The sequence below is a fragment of the Piliocolobus tephrosceles genome, chromosome 16 (assembly GCF_002776525.5).
Source record: "Piliocolobus tephrosceles isolate RC106 chromosome 16, ASM277652v3, whole genome shotgun sequence".
NCBI classification, from domain to species: domain Eukaryota; kingdom Metazoa; phylum Chordata; class Mammalia; order Primates; family Cercopithecidae; genus Piliocolobus; species Piliocolobus tephrosceles.
In genome coordinates, this window is record NC_045449.1 from 61894546 (window position 1) to 61912537 (window position 17992).

Genomic DNA, 17992 nt, shown 5'->3' on the forward strand with positions numbered 1-17992 from the left:
GTCTGATTCAGATGGGCTGTTTTAGGATCATTTTTGATATTCATTGCGATGGTACAAGTTTTGTAGCCAAACTGACTTAAAAGATAACATTTTGTTTCTTTTTAATTCATAGCAACACCAATGAATGATAAAGGTGTACTGAAAATTTAAAGTTGGTTTTGTTTCTAATTTGAATCCTCTTACTCATAGACTGGGTAAACACTGAATAATCATCTTAAAGTCTGTTTTTAAATGTTCTTCCATATTATAGGCTCTCTAGGAAGCACCAGAATTATCAGTGAAGAATATATTAAATGGCTCACGGGCTACTGTAAAGCATATTTCTATGGCTTGAGAGTAAAACTCCTAGAACCAGTTCCTGTTTCCGCAACAAGGTGTTCCTTTAGAGTCAATGAGAACACACAAAACCTGCAAATTCATGCAGGTGAATTACACAACTTTGCAATTTGAACCAAGTAAAGGAAGCATATGTATATAATATACACTCATACATTTATTTATTTCTTTTTAAATAGGGGACATCCTGAAGTTCTTGAAAAACAAGAAACCTGAAGATGCCTTCTGTGTTGTGGGAATAACAATGATTGATCTTTACCCAAGAGACTCGTGGAATTTTGTCTTTGGACAGGCCTCTCTGACAGATGGTATTCCTTTTTTGGCGTTGTTGTTAGAAGCTTCTTCAATTTGAGAATATTTGAAGATGTTAAAAGAGGGAAAAAAATTCCAACCAAGAATCGTTTTGATATTTAAAACTGTATAGTATTTTCAGTGGAGACATTATGCCATAACGGGAAGTGTGCTGTTGGTAGATTCTGGTAATGTAGGTTCGGGTTGGCCACTCACTACGTACATGACCTTAAAGGTAACAGTACCCACATCATGGAGTGATTTGGAGATAATTTACATAAAAGTGCCTATACATAAAAAGTGTGTATAAACCTGGACATCATAGACCACATGTCTACAAAAAAATAAAAATTAAAAAAACTAAATTAGCTGGACTTGGTGGCATATACCTGTAGTCCTAGCTACTCAGGAGGCTGAGGTGAGAGGATTGCTTGAGCCCAGGAGGTTGAGGCTGCAGGGAGCCATGATCACACCAGTATACTCCAGCCTGGGCAATAAAGTGAGACCCTGTCTCAAAAAAAATTGTATATATAGGCCTGTCATATATATAGGCATTCAGCATAACAGCTAGTAAATGTCAGTAATTCAGTAGCAAGGTGAATTAAACCATTTACAGTTTGAGCTATTATTAATGGATGTGAAAATCTTGCTAATTGTTTTTCAGTTCTTTTCATAGTCATCTTGCACAGATAGAAGAGCTATAGAGTAAGTGTATGCTTCTTTCTCATCCTACGATGTTTATTTTTTAATTTAAAAAGTCAAAACTTCCATCTTTGATTTGAGATATGTAATAAACCTTGACTCATTAGGAACTCTGCATGGTAATATTGGGGATGGGAAAGGTTCTGGAAACCGGTTATATTTTTTAACTTTTTTTTTTGTCATCTTCCTACTTACCTTCTCCCCTCCCCTTCATTTTTGCTCTTACCTCTCTAACTTCACCCCCAAGAATCCAAGACAGACTTGAAAGGGAAAAGGCCCTCCAAGGGGAGTGGTTCATTAGTGTTCTGGGGATGGGGAGAATGTACAGGGAATGTCCTTAGAGTTTGTGGTCTGTCTGGATGTTACATTAGCCTTAGGATTTGTGGGGGGTGGTAAACTTTTTGGTACAAATGTTTCTACTAGAGATGGGAGCTGTAGGGTTATGGAATCTCTTCCCACCTATTCCTTTATTCTTTATTCTCCATTTATGTGAGGTTTCTTGTAGCCTCCCATGGCCCTACCAACATGTACTCTTGGAGACGTGGGTCACTACTCTCTTACTGATTTTGGTAGTGTGAGGTAGCTTTTTATCATATGTTTTCTCTTTTATTATTAACCTGATAGAGATGGAAACATTGAAAAATAATTTTATCAGGCCGGGCGCGGTGGCTCAAGCCTGTAATCCCAGCACTTTGGGAGGCCGAGATGGGCGGATCATGAGGTCAGGAGATCGAGACCATCCTGGCTAACACGGTGAAACCCCGTCTCTACTAAAAATACAAAAATCAGCCGGGCGCAGTGGCGGGTGCCTGTAGTCCCAGCTACTCGGGAGACTGAGGCAGGAGAATGGCGTCAACCCAGGAGGCGGAGCTTGCAGTGAGTGGAGATCACGCCACTGCACTCCAGCCTGGGTGACAGAGCGAGACTCCGTCTCAAAAAAAACAAAAAAAAGAAAAATAATTTTATCTACCTTTTATTTTTCTTTTGAGACAGGGGCTCCCTCTGTCACCCGGGCTGGAGTGCAGTGGTGTAATCATGGCTCACTGCAACCTCAACCTCCTAGGCTGAAGGGATCCTCCTGCCTCAGCCTCCCGAGTAGCTGGGACCGCAGGACCACCACACCCGGCTGTTGTTTTTTGGTTTTGTTTTTTTTTTTTTTTGTCGAGATGGGATCTCCTTGTGTTGCTCAAGCTCATCTCAAACTCTTGGGCTGAAGCGATCCTCCTGCTTCAGCCTCCCAAAGTGCTTTGATTACAGGTGTGAGTCACCACACCCAGCTAAAAAAAAATTTTAAAACCACATGTTCGTTTATGTAGATATTGCTAGCTGATTTATCTTATGTATTTGAGGAGGTCAGGAAACATTTCCCCAAACTGTTTTTACTTTAATTCTTTTTTTTGTAAGTTTCTTAAATATTACATGACATGAAAGATTGACATAGGAAAGTAGCAGGGTTACACAGTGACAGTATCCTAACACAGGGGTCTTTTCTCCAAGTTTACAAAGATTCATATTTTTAAATTGGGACGCATTGACTATGAAAGAAAATAATTTTCTGTTTGTAGGATTATTGGAAGAAAGAAATGTCCTTGCTGAAAGTATTACTGTAGTGAGATGTGCTCACGCTTGATTGGCCAGAGGGGATTACTTATGATACATGAATAGATTTAGTGTTTTCTTAACTTCCAGAATGCTTTTTTCCCTAATTTTCGAATATCAGTCTACACTTTCTGGGTAAAGGGAGGCGAAGAAGTTGTTTTTGAATCAAATTAGATTGAACAAATCTATGAGTTTATTTTCTTTAAAAATGTATTACTTGGCCAGATGCGGTGGCTCATGCCTGTAATCCCAGCACTTTGGGAGGCCGAGGCGGGCAGATCACAAGGTTGGGAGATTGGGACCACGGTGAAACCCCGTGTTTACTAAAAATACAAAAAAAAATTAGCTGGGCACGGTGGTGGGCGCCTGTAGTCCCCCCTACTCAGGAGGCTGAGGCAGGAGAATGGTGTGAACCCTGGAGGCAGAGCTTGCAGTGAGCCGAGATTGCGCCTCTGCACTCCAGCCTGGGCAACAGAGTGAGACTGTCTCAAAAAAAAAAAAAAGTAGTACTTTAAAATAAAAACTGAATGAGAGACATACAACAAATGAGAGACATGTAACATGTAACAAATGAGAGACATGTAACAAATGAGAGACATATAACAAATGAGAGACATGTAAACAAATCAAATTATGAAGCAGTACCCTGTAGAGTGAGTTATGTAGCAAACCGTGTTCGCTGTGCTTGCAGAGATGGTTGATATAACTCTAAATGTAACACAGGAAGTCAGTTACAAGGGTATTTATTCTGGTCACCAGACACTAGTGACATAATAGATCTCTAGTTGGGCTGTTCTTTAAAAAGGGGGTGGGGGTGGGGCAGGGGAAGGGGTTATTCTGTCTAAGGCCGTGGTTTAAAGCATGGTCTTCAAGACATCAGGGCAGTTGTCTTCAGTCAGTGCTGCGTGAGGGAAGGCCAGCAACCCCTCCAGACACGTGTAACAGATCTGTTTAGTGTGTCCTTAAAGAGTGAAATCATGACTGCCTATTGTTCATGTGATTTTTTTTTTTATTTTAAAAAATATTTTATTTTAAAATAAATGTAAATGAACAAGAGGGACAGAAAACACCAGTGGTTGCCAGGGTGCAAGAGAAGAGACTAAGTACAGGGAACGGGAATGTCCTGGGTGATAGAACTGTCCCATAGATTGGTTACAAAACTATGCATTTGTCAAAATTCACAGACTAGACACTAAAAAGGGTGATTTTACTGAATGTAAATTATAAACTTTTTTATTTTTAAAAAAGAGATAATGAAGGCCAGGCATGGTGGCTCACGCCTGTAATCCCAGCACTTTGGGAGGCTGAGGCAGGCAGATCACTCCCGAAGTCAGGAGTTTGAGACCAGCCTGGCCAACATGGTGAACCCCATCTCTACTAAAAATACAAAAATAGGTTGGGCGTGGTGGCACATGCCTGTAATCCCAGCTACTCGGGAGGATGAGGCAGGAGAATCACTTGAACCTGGGAGGCGGAGGTTGCAGTGAGCCAAGATAGCGCCACTGCACGCCAGCCTGGGCGACAGAGTGAGAATCTGTCTTAAAAAAAAAAAAAAAAAAAAGATAATGAAACGAGAGGAACCAAACATTTACCCTATGTGGGGTTAAAAAAAAAAAAAGGGCTTATGATAGATTTTCTCTTAGAGACAGTAAAAATAAGTACCAGGAATTTAAAGCAAAGAACAGTAAGATGAGAAAGATCTTCAATATACAAAATGTTTCAAAACATTTTTTTAGTACAACATGCTTATACAAGAGGTGAGACTTATTTTTGTCTTTGATTTGATAATTTGACTTGGAATATTTCTGTGGGAATAAAAGTGTTAGAATGCTTATTTTTAAGTTTCTCAAAATTTGCAGGCAGTAAGCAAGGCCTTAAAGCCACAGAGGGCTCTAAAGCTAGTTCCATAAAGCATTTTACTGTAAAAATATGTACAGATCTTTAATAGAAAAGTATATTTCTTTACAGTAGAAAAATATCAACAGTCAAGACAAAAATTCAAATATAACATACGACCTATATACTATATATTTAGCTAAAACTGAATTGAGCTGTTTATAAGAACTGATTCCAAAATATACATACATGAATTTACATAACTGATATGTAGAAGTTCTTCAAAATCGACTGTAAATTGAAAAGTTAAAATTGGCCTTGCCTCTGCAGTTGGGAGCTGCAATGGCTGCCAGTATCGGCTGCTTTCTTGGTGCCGGAGCTGCAGGGTGGGCCTGTCAAGGAGGGACTGTCGTCTGGGTCACTTTCCCTCTGGCTGTTTGTGGCGCAGGTGCATGAGGCGCTCGATCTTGGCCTGGAAAGAATACCTCGAAAGAATATCATGCACTGGAAGTCTGTGAGGAAGTGAAGACGCTAAAAGCGGGCAGTGCTGTGTTTACTTACAGACGGTGGAGCGGGTCCAGGGCAGTCCTCGCCAGGCTTGTTTTTTTTTTTTTTTTTTTGAGACGGAGTCTGGCTCTGTCGCTCGGGCTGGAGTGAAGTGGCCGTATCTCAGCTCACTGCAACCTCCGCCTCCCGGGTTCCCGCCATTCTCCTGCCTCAGCCTCCTGAGTAGCTGGGACCACAGGCGCTGGCCACCTCGCCCAGCTAATTTTTTGTATTTTTAGTAGAGACGGGATTTCACCGTGTTAGCCAGGATGGTCTCGATCTCCTGACCTCGTGATCCGCCCGTCTCGGCCTCCCAAAGTGCTGGGATTACAGGCTTGAGCCACCGCGCCCGGCCCAGTCTTGTTTTTAAAGCATTTTTTTGGTTTAGGATTCAGCTTCATCATGGTCACTTTCATTATCGTTGTCATTCTCCTCATCTTCTTCCCTCTTTTCCTCTTTAAGCATTTTCAGGTATTTACTAGCTAATGTCTTCTTTGGTAATATATCTGCAAGAAACTGCAAAGTTTCTGATTCCTGTGCAGTATTTGCTAAATCACTGTAAGTCAGTGCTTTGTTTTCCTTTCCACTGCCGTGTCTGTAGGAATAGGTGGCTAGGCATTGAACAAAGAGCTCCGTGGCCTTGGCTGTGAGCACCAACGCCTCCTGGTTGATGCTGGACACCTCGGGGGAGCTCTTCATGATGACCCGGGATAGAGGCAGCGAGATGAGCCGCTGCTCCCCGCACTTGTCTTTGCCCACGACCACGTCCGCCATCTTCCCACCCCTCGCGCGGGCGGCAGCCGGCGTGCCCGACCGCGAAGTGGCTGCCTTGCCGGCCAGCCGGTGGGTGCCTTTTTTTTTTTTTTTTGAGACGAAGTCTTGCTCTGTCCTCAGGTTGGAGTGCAATGGTGCAATCTCGGCTCACTGCAACTCCGCCTCCTAGATTCAAGCCATTCTCCCGCCTCAGCCTCCTGAGTAGCTTGGATTACAGGCACCTGCCATCATGCCTGGCTAATTTTTGTATTTTTGTAGAGACAGGGTTTCACCATGTTAGCCAGTCTGGTCTTGAACTCCTGACGTCAGGTGATCCACCTGCCTCGGCCTCCCAAAGTCCTGGGATTACAAGTGTGAGCCACCACGCTCAACCCAAGTGGTTATTTTTTATGATTCCTTTTTGAGTACTTGATTTGGAGTACTTGCTACTTTCAGAAAAAGACTTCTTTTGTGGGAAAAGACTGTCTGAAACTTCAGTTTGTCAAGTATTTCACCTCAAGTCCATTAAGTTTTACAGGGCAAGGCAAAGTGAATAGCAGCAAAAGATTTTGATAGGGAAATCTGGGGCAAAAGTCTTTCTTTTTGGTGGCAAACCATAAATGTATCAGATGGTGTGGACACAGTGACACAGAGGTGTACTCACTGGCCAGATGGGCCAGCAGGCTCTTCTTTCTTTGGTCTTTCCTCTGGGACCTTACTCTCATTCTGTCGCTGCTTGTCCTCTTTTTGTAGGTGTGGGGATATTCAGCTTTGCCAGGTATGGCAGTGATTTTTATAGCATGCGCTATGAAGGCAAAGTGAAGAAGCTCAAGAAAACATCTTCAAGTGACTATTCAATTTTCAACAACTATTATATTCCAGAAATAACTAGTGTTTTACTACTTCGATCCTGTAAGGTAAGTTATTAAAAAAATCCAACAGGACGATTCTTTAAAAGAGATCTTAGTTCTGTGAATTGTATATTGTCAGTCCTTAAGGTAATATTATAAATGAGTTTGTATCATTTGTATAATTTTGGTGCATAGTGCTTGACTGAAATGATCAGTAAAACAATTTAAATGGATACCTTAATATTGAAATTTACAATATCAGTGCCATTTTTTTGTACTACTAGTTACAGGCAGCCTTGGCTGTACCCATGTGCTATTAGTGTAATTCCTGAATTCTGGTGTTACTGGGTGACCTACTTTTTCAAGCTACTGTGGTCATTGGGCAAAGCTGCCTTCCCCAGGCCTTTGGAGGACTTCTGCTTTCTGGCCTCTCTGGGAGCATGGGCCTTCCTGCCCTGGGCTCCAGGCTGCCCTTGACTGTAGTTATCCTGGCAGTTCCTGATATCCCCAACTCGGTTTTGTGGAAAGCCTATCTCCCCTTTCTCCATAGCCAGAGACATGAGCTTTTCCTTCAGCTAGAGAAATTCCGCTTTCACCTGTACTATTTGTTGGGGTTTGAGAGCTACGCCTCTTAGAACTACCCTCTGTGTCATTGCCACCTGACGTTCTCATTAGCATGCACATCAAGCCCCCTTTCTCCCAGACCTACTGAAATCAGCATCTCTAGGGGAAGGGCCCCAGAATCTGAATTACAATGAGTACCCTAGTCTAGATTAAGGGTTCTCAACCAGGGGTGATTTTGCCATCCAGGGAATATTAGCAACATCTGGAGACATTTTTGATTTTCACGATCAGGGAGGAAGTTCTGTTGGCATCTAGTGGGTAGAGCCAGGGATGCTGCAAGGTATCGGGCAGGGCACGGGACAGCCTCCCACAACCTGGTATTATCGGTCCAACATGTCAGCGGTGTTGAGGTTGAGGAAGTCTATAGCAGAAAGGCAGTAAGACATTTGGGGAGATGAGGGATTATTAAGTCTTTGAAGGTCTGGACGGGGTGAAGTTTCGGTGATAATACTAAGGGAGTTGATTCCTGTGTTTCTTGGAAAAGCAAGAAAAAGAAGAGACGTGTAGCTTAATGTGATGGTGGTCTTATAAAGCCTCAACATGATTGTCTTGCAGACTTTAACCCATGAGATCGGACACATATTTGGGCTGCGACACTGCCAGTGGCTGGCATGCCTAATGCAAGGCTCCAACCACTTGGAAGAAGCTGACCGGCGCCCTCTAAACCTTTGCCCTATCTGTTTGCGCAAGTTGCAGTGTGCTATTGGCTTCAACATTGTAGAAAGATACAAAGTAAGTTGCGGGGTGGACAGTATAAAGAGGGGGAAGTGGTTATCTGAGTAGCAAACTGATGTTTCTATTATATCCTTCTCTAGAGTTATAATTTATCAGAGGAAATTAGTGTAAAGATAAGCAGGAAGCTGCGGTTTAAAAACATGTAAAGAAATGCCCTTCTTAAAAACTTCAGCTTGCCTTTGAGTGATTTATGCTTACAGTTCAATGAGAAATAGTAGAAGTTTCTCTGCTTCTTTTCCATTTAGGGCAAGAGAGTTTGACTTTGCAGAACAGAATAAATATTGATATGTGTGGCAAAGTTCATTTTTTTTTTTTTTTTGAGATGGAGTCTCGCTCTGTTGCCCAGGCTGGAGTGCAGTGGCACGATCTCGGCTCACTGCAAGCTCTGCCTCCCGGCTTCACGCCATTCTCCTGCCTCAGCCTCCCGAGTAGCTGGGACTACAGGCGCCTGCCACCACGCCTGGCTAATTTTTTGTATTTTGTTTAGTAGAGACGGGGTTTCACCGTGTTAGCCAGGATGATCTCGATCTCCTGACCTTGTGATCAGCCTCCCTCGGCCTTCCAAAGTGTTGGGATTACGGGCGTGAGCCACCGCACCCGGCCAAAGTTCATTTTTTAAACCCTATAAGTGTGTAGACAAGATTTATCTTTCCAATATGGGACAGAGGTATGATGTTCATTAGGAGGAAAAAATGATTTTCTTTAAAAAGGAAGAAGGAAAGTACCTAATCTCAGTATGTGTGTGCCCACACATGCCTACAAACATCAGTATACATTCATGTGGCTACTCATGGGTGTGACTGCGCATTCAGGTGACTGTACAGAAATGTCTACACACGTGTTTTCACATACATATGCCTATCCATCCCTATGTGTACACTTATATATGTATATACGTACATGTCAAATTAATACAATGCCGGCCGGACGCGGTAGCTCACGCCTGTAATCCCTGCACTTTGGGAGGCAGAGGCGGGCGGATCATGAGGTCAGGAGATTGAGACCATCCTGGCTAACACGGTGAAACCCTGTCTCTACTGAAAATACAAAAAGTTAGCTGGGTGTGGTGGCGGGCGCCTGTAGTCCCAGCTGCTCGGGAGGCCGAGGCAGGAGAATGGCGTGAACCTGGGAGGCGGAGCTTGTAGTGAGCCGAGATTGCGCCACTGCACTCCAGCCTGCAGTCTGGGCGACAGAGCGAGACTCCATCTCAAAAAAAAAAAAAAAACAAAAAGTTAATATAATGCCTTGTGGAATATTTAGCAAGTTGAGAAAAAATAACATCCTATCATGCTAGTAACAAAGTGTAAGAATGAGTGTATTTCTTTTTCATCTTTTTTCAATGCGTACTTTTGACATCATTTGTAATTCTGTGTATATTTGGTATGTGCCATTTCACTCAGTATATCATAAGCATTATTTCATATTCACACCATCATTAGCAAATGCAGCATCTTCATGGGGTAAGATGTCACTCTATATCTAGAAGCCAATGCTCTTCTCTTGCCTGATAGTATTTTGCTGTGGTTTGTTGAAATGCGCATCTTTCCTGTTTTTCCAGGCACTGGTGAGGTGGATTGATGACGAATCTTCTGACACACCTGGAGCAACTCCAGAGCACAGTCGTGAGGATAATAGGAATTTACCGAAACCCGTGGAAGCCTTTAAGGAATGGAAAGAGTGGATCATAAAATGCCTGGCTGTTCTCCAAAAACAAGGACCTTCAAATAGGAGTGATTGAAATAAATGACTACTTGCATGTTATGCTTTCATTTGGGTGGAATACCTCATCGAAATAAACTACTGATCTTGTGCTGTGTCAAAGTAACAGACTAGAACCTTCTTTCAGGTACCTGAATTGAAATGAAACTGAATAATAAAAACTCTAGAAACTCTTTATCTTCTCATCTTGCTGGCCTGGTCTGTGGCAGCAAGCACTTTATTTCCATTCCCCAAATATGTTTATGTCTCCCAAGAAAGCTGGGACTGGTGGTAACGAGCAAGTAAATAACTTGAAAAAGAACGGTAGATGTCCCAGGGAACCAACCGACATACTTTCCAGGGGGTGATTTTGTTTCTAGAAGAGCTGCTCCCCTCTGTTAGGCCCAGCCAAGTCACATTTTTGGACGTCCGTGGGCTCTGATCGTCACCACAGCCCTCCTCTTCCGAGAGCCTTCCTTACTCTCTGGAGTGCATTACCTCGTTTTTTTCTCTTGCTGGTTGTCACCTTATCCCTGAAAGAATGAACAGCTTGTATCAGTTTTTAGCAGCTAAAATATGACCTCTCAGGAATATTTGCAAGTGAAAATAACAATGGTCCTTACACTACTAGAACATTTGGGTGGTGGGAGTTCTGTTGCAGTTCTGAGCTAGAACAGAACCATTTATTTATGAGGGATCTTACGAATAGTGTGTAATGGTATTTATATTTGTGAGTGTTGCACTTTTTCTATAGATTTAGAGCAACTTTCAGGTTTATTTCAGTAATAATGTCCTTCTCACCTTCTTACGTTGTGAAGTGTTTACTTGAGTCAGGGAGAGAGTTTAATGGGGTTATCTGTCGGGGTGCCATGAATGCTGATGAGGACCTGCAGAGTGTGAACATCAGCCCCATTGCTACAGCGGTGGAGGTGGAAAACCTCAGACTTGACAAACCACCTCTGCTAGATAGATGTATCTTGGAAATCTAGAAATTACAGTGACTATGGAATGCCAGTGAGTAGACGGCATTTCCCACTTTCCTATCTTACCTTGAGGGTAAGACTTAAAGATACATATATAGAGAGAGACAGTAATTTGAAACCTAGATTCTTCATTGTTTGATGTTTGCAGTATGATGTAAGGCACATTTTATATCTGAGTCAGTGGTTTCCCTTGGATTCATTCTCCTACTTGATTGAACCCATTTAAGTTATTTTAGAAAATGGTGATTTGCTATTAAAATTAACTGGAGAGAATACTGAATGCTGAATGAACAAAGTATTGAGCTAATAAAGAGAATAATTTTCTACTGTCTAAATACTCTTAGAAATCAGTGAATTTGGAATGCTGTTCATTTATGTCATAGATCCTGATCCCAGTCACCTGTGGAGTTGCTATCTTTCCGGTCAAGAGATTTTTCAGGCCTCCGACTTTTAATGGTGAGGGTTAAATAGAAGAATTTGGCGAGGATTACCCGTCCATTCTTGTCTAGCTTGCTTTTTGAAACACACATTCCCCTGATATGAATAATTTACATTTCAAGCCCTAAGAGGGACAGAGGACGGCGTTGCTCCCTCTTGGGAGCGGGAGTGCTAAAATCGAAGCAGGCAGCTGCGGGACCGCTATAGCCGGCCCTCCGCTCGGGCCCTTCCCGGGCAGGAAGCGCGTCGCTGTCCCTGGCTGCGCCCAGGCGGGTGCGGGCGCGCGGGCGCGCGAGCCCAGCAGCTGTGAACTGCTGGCGCACGGCCTGTTTCCGCGCCCGGGGACTTCCCCTGGCGGGGCTCAGAAGTGTGGGGTCGGTCGCTTGGCCTCCCTTGGCGTCAGCGACCCAGGGTAACCTCCTCCACTGCCGCCCGCCGTGCAGGCCTGCCGGTGGAAGAGCCACGTGTGCCGCGCTCTGGGCATGGCCTTGGAAAGTCAGGACCGCGACGGCAGCAGAGCAGTGAGTGGAATCAACTCCCTAGTATTTAAAAAGTGCTTCATTGAAGAGTTTGAATCTCAGTCACTTTCTAGATTCTGATATCTAGAGTAGCGCCGTCCAATAGAAATATAATACAAGCCACATATGTGTGCTGAATTTTTCTAGTAGTCGTATTAGCAAATGCATAAAGAAGCGATTGGAGTTAATTTTAATAGTATATTCTATTTAATCCAGTGCATCCAAAATATTATTTCAATCAATAGCAATATCAATATCAATGCTGAATATTTTATATGCTTTTTTTTTTTTTGTACCGTCTTCGAATTCCCGTGTGTATGTTACACTTGCAGTACATCTTACTTCCAACTGGCCATATTTTCAAGTGCCCAACAGCCCCATGTGGCTTGTGGCTACTGTATTGGACAGTGCAGCTCTAGACCAGTACCCAACTCTAGTGTACCTGGAAAAATGTACCCATGATATTGAGTTGCTGGGAGAGGAAGGCTTATTTCAGGAAAAGGTCGTGCAAGTCTTCTGTCAGTACAGCCAGTGCTGACATTCAAGCTGAAAGGGTGTAGACACTGTAAAGGCCTCTGGCTTTGCTATTAACTTGTTTCTTTAAAAGCTTGATACAATTCTCTGTTGCAGCTTGTTTTTTACCCTCCCCCCTTCATTTTCAAGGGCCTGGTATTGTCTTCAAATGCATTTCCATTTTTGGAAAGCAGAGTCGTAAAGCATTAATAATGTGGAGATCGTTTAGTCCATTTCATGCATGAGGACGCAAGCCTGCAGCAGCCGAGTAAACTTGCTTGTTGTTTAACCAATGGCAAAAATGGGATCAGATCCCAAGTCTCCCTAATGTTGAGTTATTTGTTGTTTTCACTGTGCTACATGACCTCATTGAAGTAAAATATCACCAGCCAGAACCTAACCATTTTTTCCCCCAGATTGTTTACGAGGGGTTATACACAATTGAACTTTTAATTTCTTTTCTGTTCAAGTAGAGCCATCTGGGATCGTTCAAAGTTGGAGAAATCAGTCTATGTACTTCTGCCTTAGTGCCAAAAAAAGAGAGGTGCAATATTTATTTATTTTTGAAATAGGGTCTTGCTCTGTTGCCCAGGCTGGAGTGCAGTGGCATGATCACGGCTCACTGGAGCCTCGACCTCCCGGGCTCAAGTGATCCTTCCACCTCAGCCTCTCAAGTAGCTGGGATTACAGGTGTGCACCACCATGCCCAGTGTTTTTTTTTTTTTTTAATTTTTTAGAGATGGAGTTTTTTCCCACATTGCCCAGGCTGGTCTGGAACTCCTGAACTCAAGCAATCTGCCTGCCTTGGCCTCCCAAAGTGCTGGGATTACTCATGTGAGCCACCATGCCCAGCCAATAGTTGTAATATTTAGTAAAGCTCTTGTGACTAGTTGAGGCATTAAAAGAAAGCATTATGAAAAAAAAAAAAGTCTACTGGAAAATAGTTAAAATCTATTGGGGCAATATATTCAAACTCACAGACCTCCATACTTAACCCAGTATTGATTTCATCCCACTGTTTTCTTTAGTGTTGGCTCATGGATCAGTTTTTTCTTCTTTACAACTTACCCACCTGTATAGTACACTACTGCTGGGCAGTCTGAGACCCATCCAGCCTCGGACGCTGAACCAGTGGGTTCTGAGCACAATGCTTTCAGTGTCCTGTGGTTATCCAGCTGTTTCATAGCAACACAGACTCTCTTGAGCTGTAACTGTCAATAGATATCTTTCTTTTTTCTCTTGTGTGACTAAAGGGAAAAAAAGTCTATAACTCATTCATTCATTCATGTATTTTTTCATTCAACAATATTCATGGAGCACCGCCTACTGGGTGCCAGGCCCTGCTGAGAGCCTTGGGAATATAGCAGTGAACAAAGAACTCCTACTCTAATACACTAGTGGATGAGACAGAGAGTCAAGGAATAAACATGCTTTATTGTATTTTATTTTATTTATTTTTTTGAGATTGAGTCTTGCCGTGTCACCCACACTGGAGTGCAGTGGTGTAATCTTGTCTCACTATATCCTCTGCCTCCTGGGCTCAAGTGGTTCTCCCACCTCAGCTTCCCAAGTAGCTGAGACTACAGGCACGTGCCACCATGCCTGGCTAATTTTTGTATTTTGTAGAAAGGGGTTTTACCATGTTGACCAGGCTGGTCTCAAACTCCTGGGCTCAAGCAATCTGCCCACCTTAGCCTCTCAAAGTGGATGCTGTTATAACCTAATGTCAAAGTAAACGGATAGAAACAAGTACCATTCTGAACAAGATAGACAGGAATGCCTGCTTAGGGAGGTGGCATTTGGAAGTGATCAAACTGAAGGGTCACACTGCATACACATCTCAGGGAAGGGAGTACCAAGCAAAGGGAACCACAAATGCTAAGGCCTGAAGCTTGTAACAATAAGAACAATTCCAGAAACAGTAAGAGAGGCTGGGCATGGTGGCTCACACCTGTAATCCCAGCACTTTGGGAGGCCAAAGGAGGTAGATCACCTGAGGTCAGGAGTTCGAGACCAGCCTGGTCAACATGGCGAAACCCCATCTCTACTAAAAATACAAAAAAAAAAAAAAAAATAGCAGGTGTGGTGGTGGGTGCCTGTAATCTCAGCCACTCGGGAGACTGAGGCAGGAGAATCGCTTGAACCTGAAGGCAGAGGTTTCACTGAGGCGAGATTGTGCCATTGTACTCCAGCCTGGGTAACAAGAGCAAAACTCTATCTCAAAAAAAAAAAAAAAAAAAAAAAAGGAAGGGCAGGGCGCGGTGACTCACGCCTGAATTCCCAGCACTTTGGGAGGCCGAGGTGGCAGATCATGATGTCAGGAGATCAAGACCATCCTGGCTAACACGGTGAAACCCCGTGTCTACTAACAATACAAAAAATTAGCTGGGTGTGGTAGCGGGCACCTGTAGTCCCAGCTACTTGGGAGACTGAGGCAGGAGAATCGCTTGAACCTGGGAGGCGGAGGTTGCAATGAGCCAAGATCGCACCACTGCATTCCAGCATGGGCAATAGAGCAAGACTCCCTGCCAAAAAAAAAAAAAAAAAAAAAAAAAGAGCCAGTGAGGCTAGTGTAGCAGGAGCAGAGGGAAAAGGAATAGCATCCATTAGGCAGTTCACGCAGGGCCTATTGCTAAGGATTTATGTCAGACTTGTGCTATAAGAGGATTAGTGTGGCTGCTGTATGGAAAATTAAGGTGGGGGTGGCATGTTGCAAGAGTGGAAGCAGGCAGGCCAGCTAGAAGACTACTGTAATAATCCAGCTAAGATGATGTTGGCTTGGATCAAGGGTCCTGGTGCAGTTGGCAGAAGCAGTCAGCTCCTGGATATATTTAGAAAGGAGAGCCGATTGGATATGTGGAGGAGTGGGTTTGAGGAGGAGGATCCAGAGTTCTGCTGAGGACATTTTAAATTGAAGATGCCTAGTTTTATATCCATGCCCTGCCGTGCGGGCAGATGTAAATCAGGAGCTCAGGGACAAAGTTGGCACTAAGAATGGGAGGTGCCGGTGCAGAGAAGGTGCTTAAAGTTCTGGTTGAATTCTAGGGCATATAAGTTGTTAGGGAAGTGAGTGTGCTTGTTCTTGAGTTGCTGGAAAGGCGTATGAATGACACAAATACATGGCCACAATATGTATTTTCTCAGTAATATTTGGGGAAATGTTCTGGGCATCAGGTTTCCCGTCTAATTTTCCCTGTAGGAAGCGGATAGTCATTGAAGTAGTTTTGATTTGGGTGTGAGTTGTTACATAGAAAGCAAAGTTCTAAGTTCTCTTGCCACTTTTCTTGTTCTGCACCTTTAGAGAGTCATTACGAGAACTGAACACTAGGGGGACCCAGTTTCCTCACTTATGCAACGAGGGGCTGGCCCAGCTCTGGGCTGCCGTCACTCTCACTTAGGACACATGCAATATAAACACAAATCTGAAAACAAGGGCAGCGTCTCTTTTCTCAATGCAATGTGTACTTATAGCAGTGATCATTTTTGCATGTAACATGTCTGAATTCCTTAAATAGGTCGTTTTAAGTAATGTGCATAACCATCAAAATTTTTCTTTTCTTTTCTTTTTTTTTTTTTTTTTGAGATGGAGTCTCGCTCTGTTGCCCAGACTGGAGTGCAGTGGCGCGATCTCGGCTCACTGCAAGCTCCGCGTCCCGGGTTCACGCCATTCTCCTGCCTCAGCCTCCCGAGAAGCTGGGACTACAGGTGCCCGCCACCACACCCGGCTAATTTTTTTTGTATTTTTAGTAGAGATGGGGTTTCACTGTGTTCGTCAAGATGGTCTCGATCCCCTGACCTCGTGATCCGCCCCCCTCGGCCTCCCAAAGTGCTGGAATTACAGGCGTGAGCCACCGCGCCCGGCCAAAATTTTTCTTTTTTGAAACAGGGTCTCACTCTTTGCCAAGGCTGTGTGCAGTGGTGCCGTCTGGACCCACTGCAGCCTCTGCCCCCTGGGCTCAAGTGACCTTCCCACCTCAGCCTCTCGAGTAGCTGGGACTACAGGCATGAGCCACCACACCTGGCTAATTTTGGTTTCGCCACGTGGCCCAGGCTGGTCTTGAACTCCTGGGCTCAAGCAATTCACTCACCTTGGCTTCCTGAAGTGCCGGCATTACAGGGATGAGCCACCACACCTGGCCACCGTTTAAAGATTTAAAGGCAATGGCTTCTAAACTCTAATTCCCTATTCGTGAGCCCCATATTTGCAAACTTTTGAAAATAAGGATCATGATTTCTTTTATATTTTAATTTTTAGTTTTTATGTTTTGAGATGGAGTCTTGCTCTGTCACCAGGCTAGGTTGCAGTGGCGTGATCTCGACTCACTGCGATCTCTACCTCCCAGGTTCAAGTGATTCTCCTGCCTCAGCCCCCCAAGTAGCTGGGATTACAGGCATGCACCAACACGTCCAGCTAATTTTTGTATTTTTAGTAGAGACATGGTTTCACCATGTTGGCTAGGCTGGTCTCGAACTCCTGACCTCAATGATTTGCATGCCTCGGCCTCTCAAAGTGCTGGGATTACAGGTGTGAGCCACTGCACCCAGCTGAAGGATCATGATGATTTCTGATTTATAATAGTTGAATTGGAGTATGGAAACTAAATGTAATAAATACTACTTGATGATTTGAATCTGCTCCATGAGAATTCTGACATATAATCCATTTTCTATTTTATCACCAGGTATTAAGCAAAGGGAAAGGCAAATGCTCAAAAGCTACATTACATGTTATTGGAGTATAAAACATATAACATTGTTAAAAGGTTTGGACACATTTTGTGTTAGTTGCGGATACATAGGTCTTAAAAGAGTAGTACATGATCTTAACTCTTTTTTTTTTTTTTTTTTTGAGACGGGCTTTCGCTCTTGTTGCCAGTATGGAGTGTAATGGCGGGATCTCGGCTCACCTCAATCTCCGTCTCCTGGATTCAAGCGATTCTCCTACGTCAGCCTCCCAAGTAGCTGGGATTATAGGCATGTGCCACCATGCCCGCCTGATTTTGTATTTTTAGTAGAGATGGGGTTTTTCCAAGTTGGTCAGGCCGGTCTCGAACTCCCAACCTCAGGTGATCCACCCGCCTCGGCCTCCCAAAGAGCTGGGATTACAGGCGTGAGCCACTGCGCCCGGCCCAACTCATTTTTATAACTAGAATAATTTTACTTTTGAGAACGTCTACGTAGAACCCTATGTAGACTTTTAACTGAAACCTCTTGAAGTCAACAAGCTTAAAGCCAATCTTTTTAATCAGGGGAAGTGAAAACATAATTAACAACCTGGTGTGGTAGCTCACGCCTGTAATCCCAGCACTTTGGGAGGCTGAGGTGGGCAGATCACCTGAGGTCAGGAGTTCGAGACTAGCCTGGCCAAGATGGCGAAACCCCGCCTCTACTAAAAATACAAAAATTAGCTGGGCGTGGTGGCACATGCCTGTAATCCCAGCTACTCGGGAAGCTGAGGCAGGAGAATCACTTGAACCCAGGAGGTGGAGGTTGCAGTGAGCCGAGATCACTCCAGCCTGGGCAACAAGAGTGAAACTCCGTCTCAGTTAAAAAAAAAAAAAAAAAAAAA

General features: G+C 43.7%; 1 protein-coding gene and 1 pseudogene across 1 annotated transcript; one reads left to right on the forward strand and one right to left on the reverse strand.

Annotated features, from left to right (window-relative positions):
- The first annotated feature begins 99 nt into the window (after window positions 1–99).
- Window positions 100–10167, forward strand: AMZ2 (archaelysin family metallopeptidase 2). The gene is made up of 5 exons (XM_026456752.1): window positions 100–424; window positions 516–644; window positions 6817–6980; window positions 8094–8270; window positions 9832–10167. Exons 1-5 carry the CDS (start codon window positions 232–234, stop codon window positions 10009–10011), a joined length of 843 nt encoding a protein of 280 aa, XP_026312537.1. The 5' UTR covers window positions 100–231; the 3' UTR covers window positions 10012–10167.
- Window positions 5675–6084, reverse strand: LOC111542495 (annotated as a pseudogene).
- Window positions 10168–17992: the final 7825 nt, after the last annotated feature.